Source organism: Sceloporus occidentalis, unplaced genomic scaffold (assembly GCF_023333645.1).
Source record: "Sceloporus occidentalis isolate IW3139 unplaced genomic scaffold, rSceOcc1.0.p SCAF_3, whole genome shotgun sequence".
NCBI lineage: Eukaryota > Metazoa > Chordata > Lepidosauria > Squamata > Phrynosomatidae > Sceloporus > Sceloporus occidentalis.
The window spans coordinates 224,493,812-224,506,068 of NW_028316983.1; the positions used below are offsets into that span (position 1 = coordinate 224,493,812).

A 12,257-nucleotide genomic window follows, 5' to 3' on the forward strand; every position below is an offset into this window, starting at 1 on the left:
GAGAAGCACCTGCTTACCAGCTTGTGAGTGCAAGAAATATGTTTGATAAATCTGTGGGTTTGAAAGATGAGCATAAAATGCAATTATTAATAAACTGCATAGAAACACCCTAGTCAAAGAGAGGAAAAATGTGTACATTTCCAAAATGTGCTCTCAAATATATACATTTAGAAAATGATTTCCAGAAATGCATACAGATTTCCAAGGGAGGGGGAAAATTCTTGCAATGCACACCCTTCAAGGTAGACATCAGGAAACTCAGCTAACTTAAGTTTTCCATATACCTATCTATATTTAATTTACAGATTGTGAAATAGAAAGTTGTGCACTTGCTTCTAATAGAAAGAGAGAATAGCTGTGGTAATAAATCATGGGAAATTGGAGGAACTGAGACGAAAATGTCACTGCCAAAACTGAGAGTAATGAAGGATACAGTCCAGTGTTTTTGCTCTTTTACTCCTTTTTCATGGCACTGCTTTATCAGCTAGAGCTAACAAGACATTTTACCTGGAATGACATCAAAATGGCTGTGCTGAAATGAAGTTCCCTAAGGCATTTTCCAAATTAAGGACAGATTTTGTAGCCAAAACCATTCTGTCAGTGAAATCTAATTTAATTTAAGAGTATCCTGAACAAACTAAAATATTTGCTTTTGAGTATTGGCATTGCTGAGAGCCTTCCAATAGCATTCTCTTTTCTCTTTTTTAAGTTATGAGAGTTGTTAAATCTTTGAATATTTCTGTGTTGTAACAGCAATAGTTAGCATTATGAGAATTTTTAATTCTGACTCAGCACCTGAATATATATTATGGCTCTGCCATGAGTCCTGCTCAGATAACTGGTCAACTGGTGAATGGGGATGACACACCCTACTCCTCATTGTCTAAAAAGCTACTCATACAGGGCAGTTTATTGCTTATCATACAACAATGGACATAGTCTACTGACAGTGACAGAAGCAGAGTTGAACATACAGCAACATTGTGCATTGCAGCTGAGCATTGCTCTTTGCACAGTATCATCATGTCATTGACATGTATTGTACAGTGTTTCTATTTTTCATGTGATTGTTGTGCTAACATAGCATATCTCTACATGCAATATTTACAATACAGTTGAGGGTACATTGGATTTTAGCCTATGTATGTGATGACCAATTAACTGAGCTGAGTTTGAATTCACAACCCTGGCAGTAAGAATCATTGTGTAGTGAAAAGATGGCTTGCATTCTCTTCCTTTGGCATTTTACTTCTGAGTGCTGATGTTTATGTTGCTGCCCATCATTGTGCCAGAGATGACAGTGAATAAATAGCAGTGCTCATTTGGGCTTTTGTATCCTACATGGGAAATATTTGTTTAAAGCAGTAGTTCCAAGTTTTCTGCTTAGTATGAAAGTTCACATTTTTCCCCATCTCTCCTACCAGGTCAACTAGAACAAGACGTCTGAGTGCTGGTTTCTCATATATGTGAAGTACATCACCTACCATTATGTTTAGTACTAAAAGGTCAGTGTTTGTCTTTTGTCATGTCATGCTCTCTCTCTCTCTCTCTCTCTCTCTCTCTCTCTCTCTCTCTCTCTCAAATCTAGCAAGAAAATATAGAATTAAAATACCAATTTTATATATACTGATGGATCCATTTGTTTAATAAAGCTTGATTTGTTGAATCAAAATATGCCTTCCAGGGACACATTGCAATGAATTATATTTGTTTACATCATGGATGAATGAGCACTCGCTTGCTGCACCCAGAATCAGTTGGTCTGCTCCAGCACACACAAAAGCCCTTAACTTGTTTGAGTGTCCACTTTCAACAGATCAATCCCCCTTCTCTATGCTTCAGCCTTCTTTTATGTTCTCCCCTTTCATTATGAAAGAAGGGGCACCTTACTTGGAATATAGGGAGGTGGAACTGGAAGGAGAGTACAGGCCAGGAGAGGTTTCTTGGGGACGCTCCTTGATAACAAATCCCAAGATCTGGACATCATTTGCCACCAGATTATGGCATTTGGCTGCATCACCCATGATTTCTGGCAGGAAATAAGGTGCTGAGCATACAGTGTTGATAAACAGATGTAAATATGTGTCTGAATGTTCTGACTGCTGCTATTTGGAAACTTCATTACAGAAGCAGAAAATTTCCACTGTTTCCCAATATGCTTCTTGGTACAAATCAGGGTGCTTGGTTTTAAAGTTACACAGTCAAGCACAGGTTTTAGTCAGGGAAATTAAAGTGTTGTCTGCTCTTGTGTGACAGGCCCTGCTTTGTGTTGCTTTATACAGCTTTATACAGACATAAGATAAATGGTGATGAAAGACAAGGCTTTTGGAGCAATGATGCACAAATGATGCACAAATTGTAGAATTGTCTCCCTACTTGTCTGGTGCTAACCCAGTACTTCTCAAATAGTGGGGCGGGCCCCCCAGTGGGGGCGCGAGGCTCTGTTATGCAGAGGTGTACTTATAACGATTTTATAGACAAATGATACTATTTACAGTCGCGCGGGGGGCGTGAAATGTTTTCTTCTTCCTAGGGGGGCGTGACAGAAAATAATTGAGAAGCACTATGCTAACCCATCTTCAGTGTTTTCTGTGCCAGACACATATCACTAGGAAATGACCTTTAAAAAAATCCTGGATGTTTCATTAATAATTTTTGAGCTTCTGGATTTATTTTTGGTTTTTATTGCTGTTTTGTGCTGCCATTGCCTGCTAGTTTTATTTTAAGTTGAAGTGTACCTCATTGCTGTAAATTGTGACAAATGGTTCAAAAACCTAAGAACAGCCCTCTTGGATGAAACCAAAGATCTAATTAGTGGAACCTTCTGTTCATACAAAATCAGTTGCCTATGTAAAGCCCAAGGGCAGGACATGAATGCAATTGTACCTTGCACCCCACACTCCCTGGCAACTGATATACAGAGGTATACAGTCCCTGAGGTTGGATATGATATATATCCATCCTGACTAGTAACTATTCTAAGGCCCAGTCTCTATGAATTTATTCAGTCCTCTTTTAAAACAATCTAAGCTGGAAAGCGTAACTACATTTTGTGGCAGTGGGTCCCACAGGCTAACTTTCTGTGTGAAGAGTTACTTCTGTTTATCTGTCCCCAGTCTCCAATTGTTTAGCATTAGTGACTCACTCTGAGTGTAATCTTATGAAAGAGAGAGAAAAGATTCTCACTATATTCTTTCGTGGAACAATGTATATTGTTAAAATCATTGTTCTCTTTGCCCATCTTTTTTCTATGCTAAACACTCCCAGTGCAACTTTTTCCCCCATAAGACAGTTGCTGTACTCTCTTTTTGATTTCCCCTTTACATGCCCTTTGAAAGTCTAGAATACACTTTTGCAAGATGTGTTGACCTATTACTGTACACAATATTCCAGATGTGTTTCCATCATGGATTTGCCTTAATATGCATCACATTACACATCCTTACATTGAATCTCATTTTCCATTTTGCTGCCTGTTGTCCTTTGGTTTGGGGCTTCATCCAAAGCCTTTTGGAATCCAAGTAGACTATGAAGATTTTCACACGACATCGTTATATCGTTCCTTTATCATTCCAAAGTGTAGTGGAATCATCATAACAGATAGGCGATTCCAAAAGATTTTCACATGAGGCTGTTAGTGTTCTTAAAACATTGATATATCAGAATTCAGCAATTCAACTGTTTTGAAATCATTTTGTAATCATTTATTGCTGAATTCTGATATATAAACGTTTTAAGAACACTAACAGCCTCATGTTAAAATCTTTTGGAATTATCTATCTGTTATGTCGATTCCACTACACTTTGGGACAATAAAGGAACGATATAACGATGTCGTGTGAAAATCTTCTATGTTTCCTGGATCACTTATGTCCGTGTGACAATTTCAAAGTACTCTAGAAGGTTGACAGGGCCTACATTTGTAGAAGCCACATGGATTATTTTCAGGAAGGCTTTACCTTCTATATGCTTCATGACATTAATCTTATTCACCTATTTACCTGGAAATGAGTACTGTTTCCTGTACTTCCCTGGATCCCTTTTTTAAAAATTGGTGATAATTTTCACACTCTCCTTTGTTCTTTGGAGCAGAGGCTGGTCTTAAGAACAAGTCAGGTACTCTAGTTAGACAAAAAAAAAATACTTTTGAGTTTTTTTAAAAAAAACTCTTGGGCAAATACCATTTGGACAGAGTGATTAGTCAATGAGGTATTGTTCCTTCTAAACTGCTGTGCAAGAGTTGGCTGAAAAAATGCCCAAATAGTGAAAAAAAAAAGCATGGTGGGAAATTAATGATATGAAGTAATTGCCAAGGCTTTATAGGGCCTATTTACTGATATAGTAAGGTGTTTCTGTTCAGTTGGAATCCATGTTGAATAGTCAAAAACAAAGTTGGCTGCGCTGATTAGATGGGAAATTTTAGATTATTGAGGAAAGAGAATTAAAGGCTCAATTTTGCTTTCCCAGGAACTCTGAAGTGTTGTGTTGTTCTAATGGAATTTATAGCATGAGTGAAATCTGTTTAACAAATTACAGTTCTCTGATTTCAAGTACAAATGCTCTCCTGTTGCCAGTCTGGCAGACAAAGCAATGGTGGTATTACGTTTTTTCTTCCTTGTTGTGTGTGATAAGCAGAGATTTGCATTTAGTGAATAATTTCCCTCTGCTGAAGTCTGAGAAATCCAATGCAGAATAATTCTCCAGTGTTTGAGGTCGTGATCAAGAAAAGTAGCTTACAGTCTGCTTTAGGAATCTGCCAGCTAGTGACAGCAAAGTAAAATATAAAATCTGTGCACCATCTCAAAAATTTCCATGTGCTTGGTTCACACTGCAACCCACAATGGCATACCTTGTATTTAGTTGTGCTGGTTCTGGTTGGTGAGTGTTGCAATCCAGTAATATATGTGTGCTTCCCAGAATCTGAATTAGGCATTTAATATACCTTGACCAGAATTCCAAAATCCAAAATATCCCAAACCCCAAAACTTTTTTCATGGGTGGTTGAGATAATGGCACTTTTACTTTCTGATGGTTCAATGTACACAAATGTTTCATGTACAAATTTATATAAAATTCTGTATAAAATTATTTTCAAGCTATGTATATAAGGTGTATGTGACCTGGACTCAGCACCTAGCATCGTCCAGACTTAGGCCCACCTGTCATCCATCATTTTAAATTTTCCATAATGCTTTGTCAAATCTTGTTGGGTGTTCTACAGCTGCCTGCTGTCAGTTGTGGCAATGTTGCTATCCATTATTCCTGATAAATCTGTTGGAGACGTTCAGACATTGGTGCAATGAGTGGCATTGTTCCAAGACATGTGAGGTGGGGCTTGACTTTAAAGATGGCTCTGATTTGAACTTAGTGGGCAGTGTACTACCCTCTCTTCAAAAATAAAATGTTAATTTTGAAAACCTAAAATAACTAGATACACATTATGAAGATAATGGGAGTAAAGCTGTGTTGATTTTGATCCCAAATATCGATTGATTGATTTAGAACATTTATACCACTGCTTTTTGCCAAAATGGCTACCAGAGAGATTTAGAAATAGTTAGTTTGACAATTCCCTGCCTTCATGCTTATAGTCTTAAAAGGGAGGACACACAAGGGAAAAGGAATGGCAGTGGGGAAGGGGATTAAGTCCAGCAAATGCTGGCTGCTGTTCTCTCCTCCCAAGGCCACAGATGTGGCAGTTGAGATGGATGGAGGGCCTATCTCCAGCTGCTGGGATCAAGGCACAATTATCTGTGCCTCGCTGTTGTTCCCTCCCTCAGAGGCCACAAATGCGACAAATAGGATGGATGGAGGACCTCTCCTCAGCCACTTGACCTAGACACAATAAAGATTTGCCTGCTTGTTCTTTTCTCCCTTAGCAGCCAGAGCAATAGCAGTTAATAAAATAATAATAATAAAATGTTATTTATATCCTGCCTCTCTATCAAAGATCATCAAGGCGGCTCAGTATGCCGTTGCCGTTGCTTTGGGCTTTAAGGGAGAGAAGAACAGGCAGGCATAGCTCCATAGTACCTCAATTGCAGCAGCTGATGAAAGGTCCTCCTGCTGTACCAACCTAGCCAGAATTACCAATGCCCAGGGATTCTGGGAGCTGGTGACCCAATAATGTCTAAGAAGCTATTGTATTGGAAATCAATGATCTTTTAGAGATCATTGTGCCCTTTAAAAGATTTTGGAATTCAGCTCCCAAAAGCCCCAATCATGTTGCCCAATAGTCTGGGAATCTGGGAGCTGAAGTCCAAAATCCCTTAAAGAGCACAGTTTGGTGGCCACTGTTCTAGGGTCTAACTTTGGGTGGCCTGGTAGTCCTGTTAATGAATTGTTGCCATCCTAAATAATCAAGGTATTCAAAATATGATCCCAAATGCCTGATATTCTATGGCTTACAACTGGCTAAATTATTTCTTGCTTTAAGACTGTAAATTATGCATGTTTTGTTTCTCATATTACTTTTTTATAACCAAAAAAAGAAAATAAGCAGTAAAGATTTTGAACATGCAACATTTTTTGTTATGCTACATTGCAGAAATTTATGACTGAAGTAAACTTGAAGCATGATATCTAATTAAAGCATGATTTCCCCTTTTATTTGTATATCTTGTACATGTAATTCAAATGCACAGTGGTGCTTTATTATTTTTATGCACCCAAAAGTGAATACTATTAAAACATGTGACTAATGGCACTTACTCTTTCATTTAATGAGAACAAATCTTTTCTAGTTTACATAAGAAAATGTGTGTGTGTGTAGAATGCTTCAGTTTTAACATTTAGTAGACAGAATGCTTTCTTTTACAAAATGCTAATGCATGCATTCCTGTACTGAATGTTCTTGCACATCGTGATATGTTTTGATCTGATTAAGTACGTTTATCTTGTGAAGCAAAGTATTCGTTGTTTTAGCATTATTTTTAGTTAACGTTTGTCTAAACATGAGAAAAGCAGGGGCAAGCCTGATGTTTACTGCAGCTGTATTCGAAGGAGTGACCTTTTAATGCAAAGGATAGCCTTGGAACCTTTATTGGTATGAACATATGAACAACTTTCTTTCAGATGTTATGCACATATGGATAAATAAAATAAAATGTCAGTAAGCTAGTACTAATATTCAGTTATAAGATGTTATTGCCTAGCTTTCTGCTGCCAACTTGCTCCAGGACTGTGGTGTTTATTTATTCCAGAAAGCATATTCTAAACAGGCCAAAATCTCAGAGTACAAATGGATTTTACATATAATTTATTTTAAAAAACCTACAGAGCACATGTGCATAAGCCCAACCTCACTGATTTCAAATAATATATTGTATAACAGCTTTTATGGTTATGAAATCATCAGAGTACATGTGCGATTTATCCACAAGCCCTCAATATTGATTTTTAAACCAGGCATTTCCAAAATTGATATGACAGTACAAAAGTGAAGTATAAAACTTGGCTGTTTCAAATATTTAAACACGGCTATCATATCATCACTTAACCTTCTTTCTCCAGGCTAAACATATTCAGCTCCTGAGCAGCTCTTTACAGGGCATGGTTACCATGCCTTTCACCATTTTTGTTGCCCTCCTCTGGACACCCTGTTGAAATATGTACAATACTTATAGTACTTATTTTCATATAAAACCTAAACTTATTTTACTGCTTTAGGGCAGTAAAATGCGTAGTAAAGCATATACAATGTTCATCAACTCATAAAGATATAATGTAATATTGAAATCTTTATCAAATTTAAAAATATAAAAAACTTGCATATATAAAAGCAAAATGGTGACTGTGTGCTTTTTAAAAGAGATCTGCAGACTGCTTCACTCTGCTGAAAATATAAAATATAAAAACTGAAAATATAAATACAATGAAATTAGAAAATACATTTATCACCTGAAACCTGAGACAATTCCTTTAAATAAAATGGTATATTATTGAAGCCCTATACAAACCAGCAGAAAGCACCGGCCTGTGGGAGGAGTCAGGGCTCAGCATCCTCACACTGGACACCCTAAACACACCCCCAGGGTGCCATTTTGGCGCACACTAGTCCACATGGCATATGCCATCATGACACATCTCCGGTGATGCATCCGCATGATGCAGTGCCGAAGGGGAATTATAAAGCTTCCCTGCCGTGGCTATGGTGCCCCTAGAGGGAGCAAAAAGGAGCTGCTTTTTGGAGCGGCTTTTTGTGCTCTTCAGAGGCTGGTTGCTGCAGTCCCAATCCAGTCAGTAAAGGGGCAGCTGCAGACTGTCCCTTTGGGGTGGTCTGTATAGCCCCTTAGACATCATTAAATATAGTGTTCAGGAACAGGTTAGCAACATATTTGGCTAGAAGGTTTAACTCCATGTTGACAACTCTTGAATAGCATATTGTCATCACAATTGGTGATATTGGTTTCTGTCTTAAAACTGGCAGTACCCAGTATATACAGAAATACATCTTGAATTTGAGTGTGTATTTTTAGTGTACATTTGCAGTATGCCCTGAATTTTCCAAGGTCTAATCTGCAGTGCAAAAATAATGCAGTTTGACTCTCCTTTAACTGCTATGGCTCAATGTGGGATTTGTAGTTTAGTGAGATATTTAGCTTTCTCTGTCAGAGAGCTTTGGTACCACAGCAAATCCCAGAATTCCATAGGATTTAAAACAGTGTCAAACTGCATTATTTCTGCACTGCAGATAACACCTTGGCAATTTGAGTGAATAAAACATTGTTTTTAAAAATATTTCATCCAAGTTTTTTTCTACAACTCCATCCCTTCCCCTCTCCCAATTGGAAAGACTGGAAATTTGTCTTTGGAAAAGGGAGTGTATGTTGCTGAGTATGTGCTGATTTCCTGACTCCAGGACTTCCTGAATCAGATGAATTATCTAGACCTATGGAAAGCTGTTAATGTTTGGCCATGGACTCTAAAATCCCTCTGTCAGGTGACAGAGGCCCAACCCACTACAGATACATGCATGAGCCTAGTAGGGTAAGTTTGTGGGTTCCTTAGTATGCTGATGGAGAGCCAATGGGGTTAGTGGTTTCAGCATTGGACTGTGACTCTGGAGACCAGGGTTCAATTCTACGCTGGGCCATCAAACTCACTGGGTGATCTTGTGCAAATCACATGATTTTAACCTCAGGGGAAGGCAAGGGCAAACCTCCTCTGAACAAATCTTGCCAAGAAATCCCATGATAGATTCACCTTAGTGTCTCCATAAGCCAAAACAACTTAAAGGTACACAACAACAAAATATGCTGATGACACCAGACCAGTGTTAAACCAGTGTCTGGAGTCAGTAATGGACTAGGTAAAGTTGCCATCCAGACAAGACAGAGTTGCTTCTGACCAATCAAAACCTCTTTGTTGGATGGATATGTAGTTGCCCAGAAAACTCAAGTTTTCAGCCCTAACCCTAATGCTCAGGATTTGACTGTGGCTCAAAGTGAACCTGCAGCTTTGCACATTCCTGGAGATGTCTGATGTGACCACAATGATACCTGCCATAGCTATGTCTCATCTGGATTCTTATAACACCTATGTGGGCCTGCTGTTGGAAACTTCTGCAGGTAAAAGATGATGTAGCCCAACTCTTGACTGGAACTGACTGCTAAGGGGTGAAACAGATGGGCCCTTTGTGGCAGCTTCCCAGAAGCTTGGGAGCATGTCATTTAAATGATGCATGTTATAGAATCATAGAATCGTAGAGTTGGAAGAGACCAGTAAGGCCATCCAGTCTAACCCCCTGCCATGCAGGAAATCCAAATCAAAGCATCCCCGACAGATGGCCATCCAGCCTCTGTTTAGAGACCTCCAAGGAAGGAGACTCTATCACCCTCCGAGGGAGTGCATTCCACTGTCAAACAGCCCTTACTGTCAGGAAGTTCCTCCTAATGTTCAGGTGGAATCTCTTTTCCTGTAGCTTGCATCCATTGTTCCGGGTCCTGTTCTCTGGAGCCGCAGAAAACAAGCTTGCTCCCTCTGCAACATGACATCCTTTCAAATATTTAAACAGGGCTATCATATCACCTCTTAACCTTCTTTTCTCCAGGCTAAACAATCCCAGCTCCCTAAGTCGTTCCTCATAGGGCATGGTTTCCAGACACTTCACCAATTTTGTCACCCTCCTTTGGACACGCTCCAGTTTCTCAATGTCCTTTTTGAATTGTGGTGCCCAGAACTGGACACAATATTCTAGGCGGGGCCTGACCAAAGCAGAATACAGTGGCACTATTACTTCTCTTGATCTAGACACTATACTTTTATTGATGCAGCCTAAAATTGCATTGGGCTTTTTAGCTACCGCATCACACTGTTCACTCATGTTCAACTTGTGGTCTACTTGGACTCCTAGATCCCTTTCACACATAGTTTCATTCAGCCAGGTGTCCCCCATCCTATATTTGTGCATTTTATTTTTCCGCCCTAAGTGCAATACTTTACATTTCTCCGTTTTGAATTTCATTTTGTTAGCTGTGGTCCAGCTTTCTAGTCTATTCAGGTCATTTTGGATCTTGATCCTATCCTCTGGGGTATTAGCTATTCCTCCTAATTTGGTGTCATCTGCAAATTTGATAAGTATGCTCCCAATTCTGTCATCCAGGTCATTGATAAAGATGTTGAATAGCACTGGGCCCAGGACAGAGCCCTGTGGGACCCCACTGGTCACTTCTCTCCAGGATGAAAAGGAGCCATTGTTGAGCACCCTTTGGGTTCGGCCGGTCAACCAATTACAAATCCATGTAACAGTTGCCTTGTCTAGCCCACATTTTACAAGCTTCTTTGCAAGAATGTCATGGGAAACCTTGTCAAAGGCCTTACTGAAATCAAGATATACTATATCCACAGCATTCCCTTCATCTACCAAGCTGGTAATTTTATCAAAGAAAGAGATTAGATTTGTCTGGCATGACCTGTTTCTCTGAAACCCATGTTGATTTTTTGTGATTATGGAATTGCTTTCTAGATGTTCACAGACTCTTTGTTTAATGATCTGCTCCAGAATCTTTCCTGGTATTGATGTCAGACTAACTGGACGATAATTGTTGGGATCCTCTTTTTCCCCCTTTTTGAAGATGGGGACAACGTTTGCCCTCCTCCAGTCAGCTGGGATTTCTCCTCTTCTCCAGGAGTTTTCAAAGATTATTGCCAATGGCTCCGATATTACATTTGCCAGTTCTTTTAATACCCTTGGATGGAGTTCATCTGGTCCCGGAGACTTAAATTCATTTAGATTAACAAGGTGTTCCTCTACTATCTCTTTACTTATTCTGTGCTGAAATTCCCCTATTCTGTCCTCTGCTCCATTATCCTCAGGTTGAGCACCCTTTGCCTTTTCTGAGAAGACTGAGGCAAAGAAGGTGTTGAGTAATTCTGCCTTTTCTCTGTCCCCTGTTAACATTTTGCCATCCTCTCGACGCAGTGGCCCTACCATTTCCTTCTTCTTACTTTTGCTGCGGACATATCCAAAAAAGCCCTTTTTGTTGTCTTTAACCTCTCTAGCAAGTCTGAGTTCATTCTGCGCTTTAGCTTTTCTGACTTTACCCCTACACATGCCTGCTATTTCTTTGAATTCCTTTTTCGTGATTTCCCCCTTTTTCCATTTCTTATACATGTTCTGTTTCAAACTTAACTCGGTTGAAAGTTCCTTAGTCATCCATCCTGGTTTCTTGAGACACATCCCATTTTTCTTTTTCACTGGAACTGTTTGAAATTGTGCCTTCAGTATCTCCCTTTTGAGAAACTCCCATCCGTCCTGAACCCCTTTATCTTTTAGTATTTCTGACCATGGAATCACCCTCAATACTTCTCTAAGTTTACTGAAATCCGCTCTCCTAAAATCTAGAATGTGTGTTTGACTTTGCCTGGTTTCTCCTTTCCACTGTATTACAAACTCCAGGAGAACATGGTCACTTCCACCTAATGATCCCACCACTTGCACCCCATTAACCAAGTCATCCTTGTTGGTTAGGATCAGATCTAAAATAGCTGACCCCCTTGTTGCCTCTTCCACCTTTTGGACCATGAAATTGTCTTCCAGGCAAGTGAGGAATTTGCTAGACCTTGAGAATTTTGCTGAGTTTGACTTCCAGCAAATATCAGGATAGTTGAAGTCACCCATCACTACTACATCTCTCCTTTCTGAGTGTGTGGTCATCTGTTCTAGAAAGACATCATCCAATTCCTCAGTCTGACTTGGGGGTCTGTAGTAGACTCCCACCATAACATCCTTGTTGTTTCCCTCCCCTTTAATTTTT

At 39.4% G+C, this 12,257-nt stretch overlaps 1 protein-coding gene across 5 annotated transcripts in view; it reads left to right on the forward strand.

The window, feature by feature from the left end:
* LOC149317568 (oxidation resistance protein 1-like) overlaps positions 1 to 12,257 on the forward strand; it is a 340,865-nt gene that overhangs the window by 64,697 nt on the left and 263,911 nt on the right. For all 5 annotated transcript variants that reach the window (XM_089517823.1, XM_089517827.1, XM_089517825.1 and 2 more), the window contains exon 2: positions 1,425 to 1,505. In XM_089517823.1, coding sequence (XP_089373949.1) covers positions 1,489 to 1,505 — 17 coding nt within the window. In that variant the 5' untranslated portion in view covers positions 1,425 to 1,488. The remainder of the gene's footprint in view (positions 1 to 1,424; positions 1,506 to 12,257) is intronic.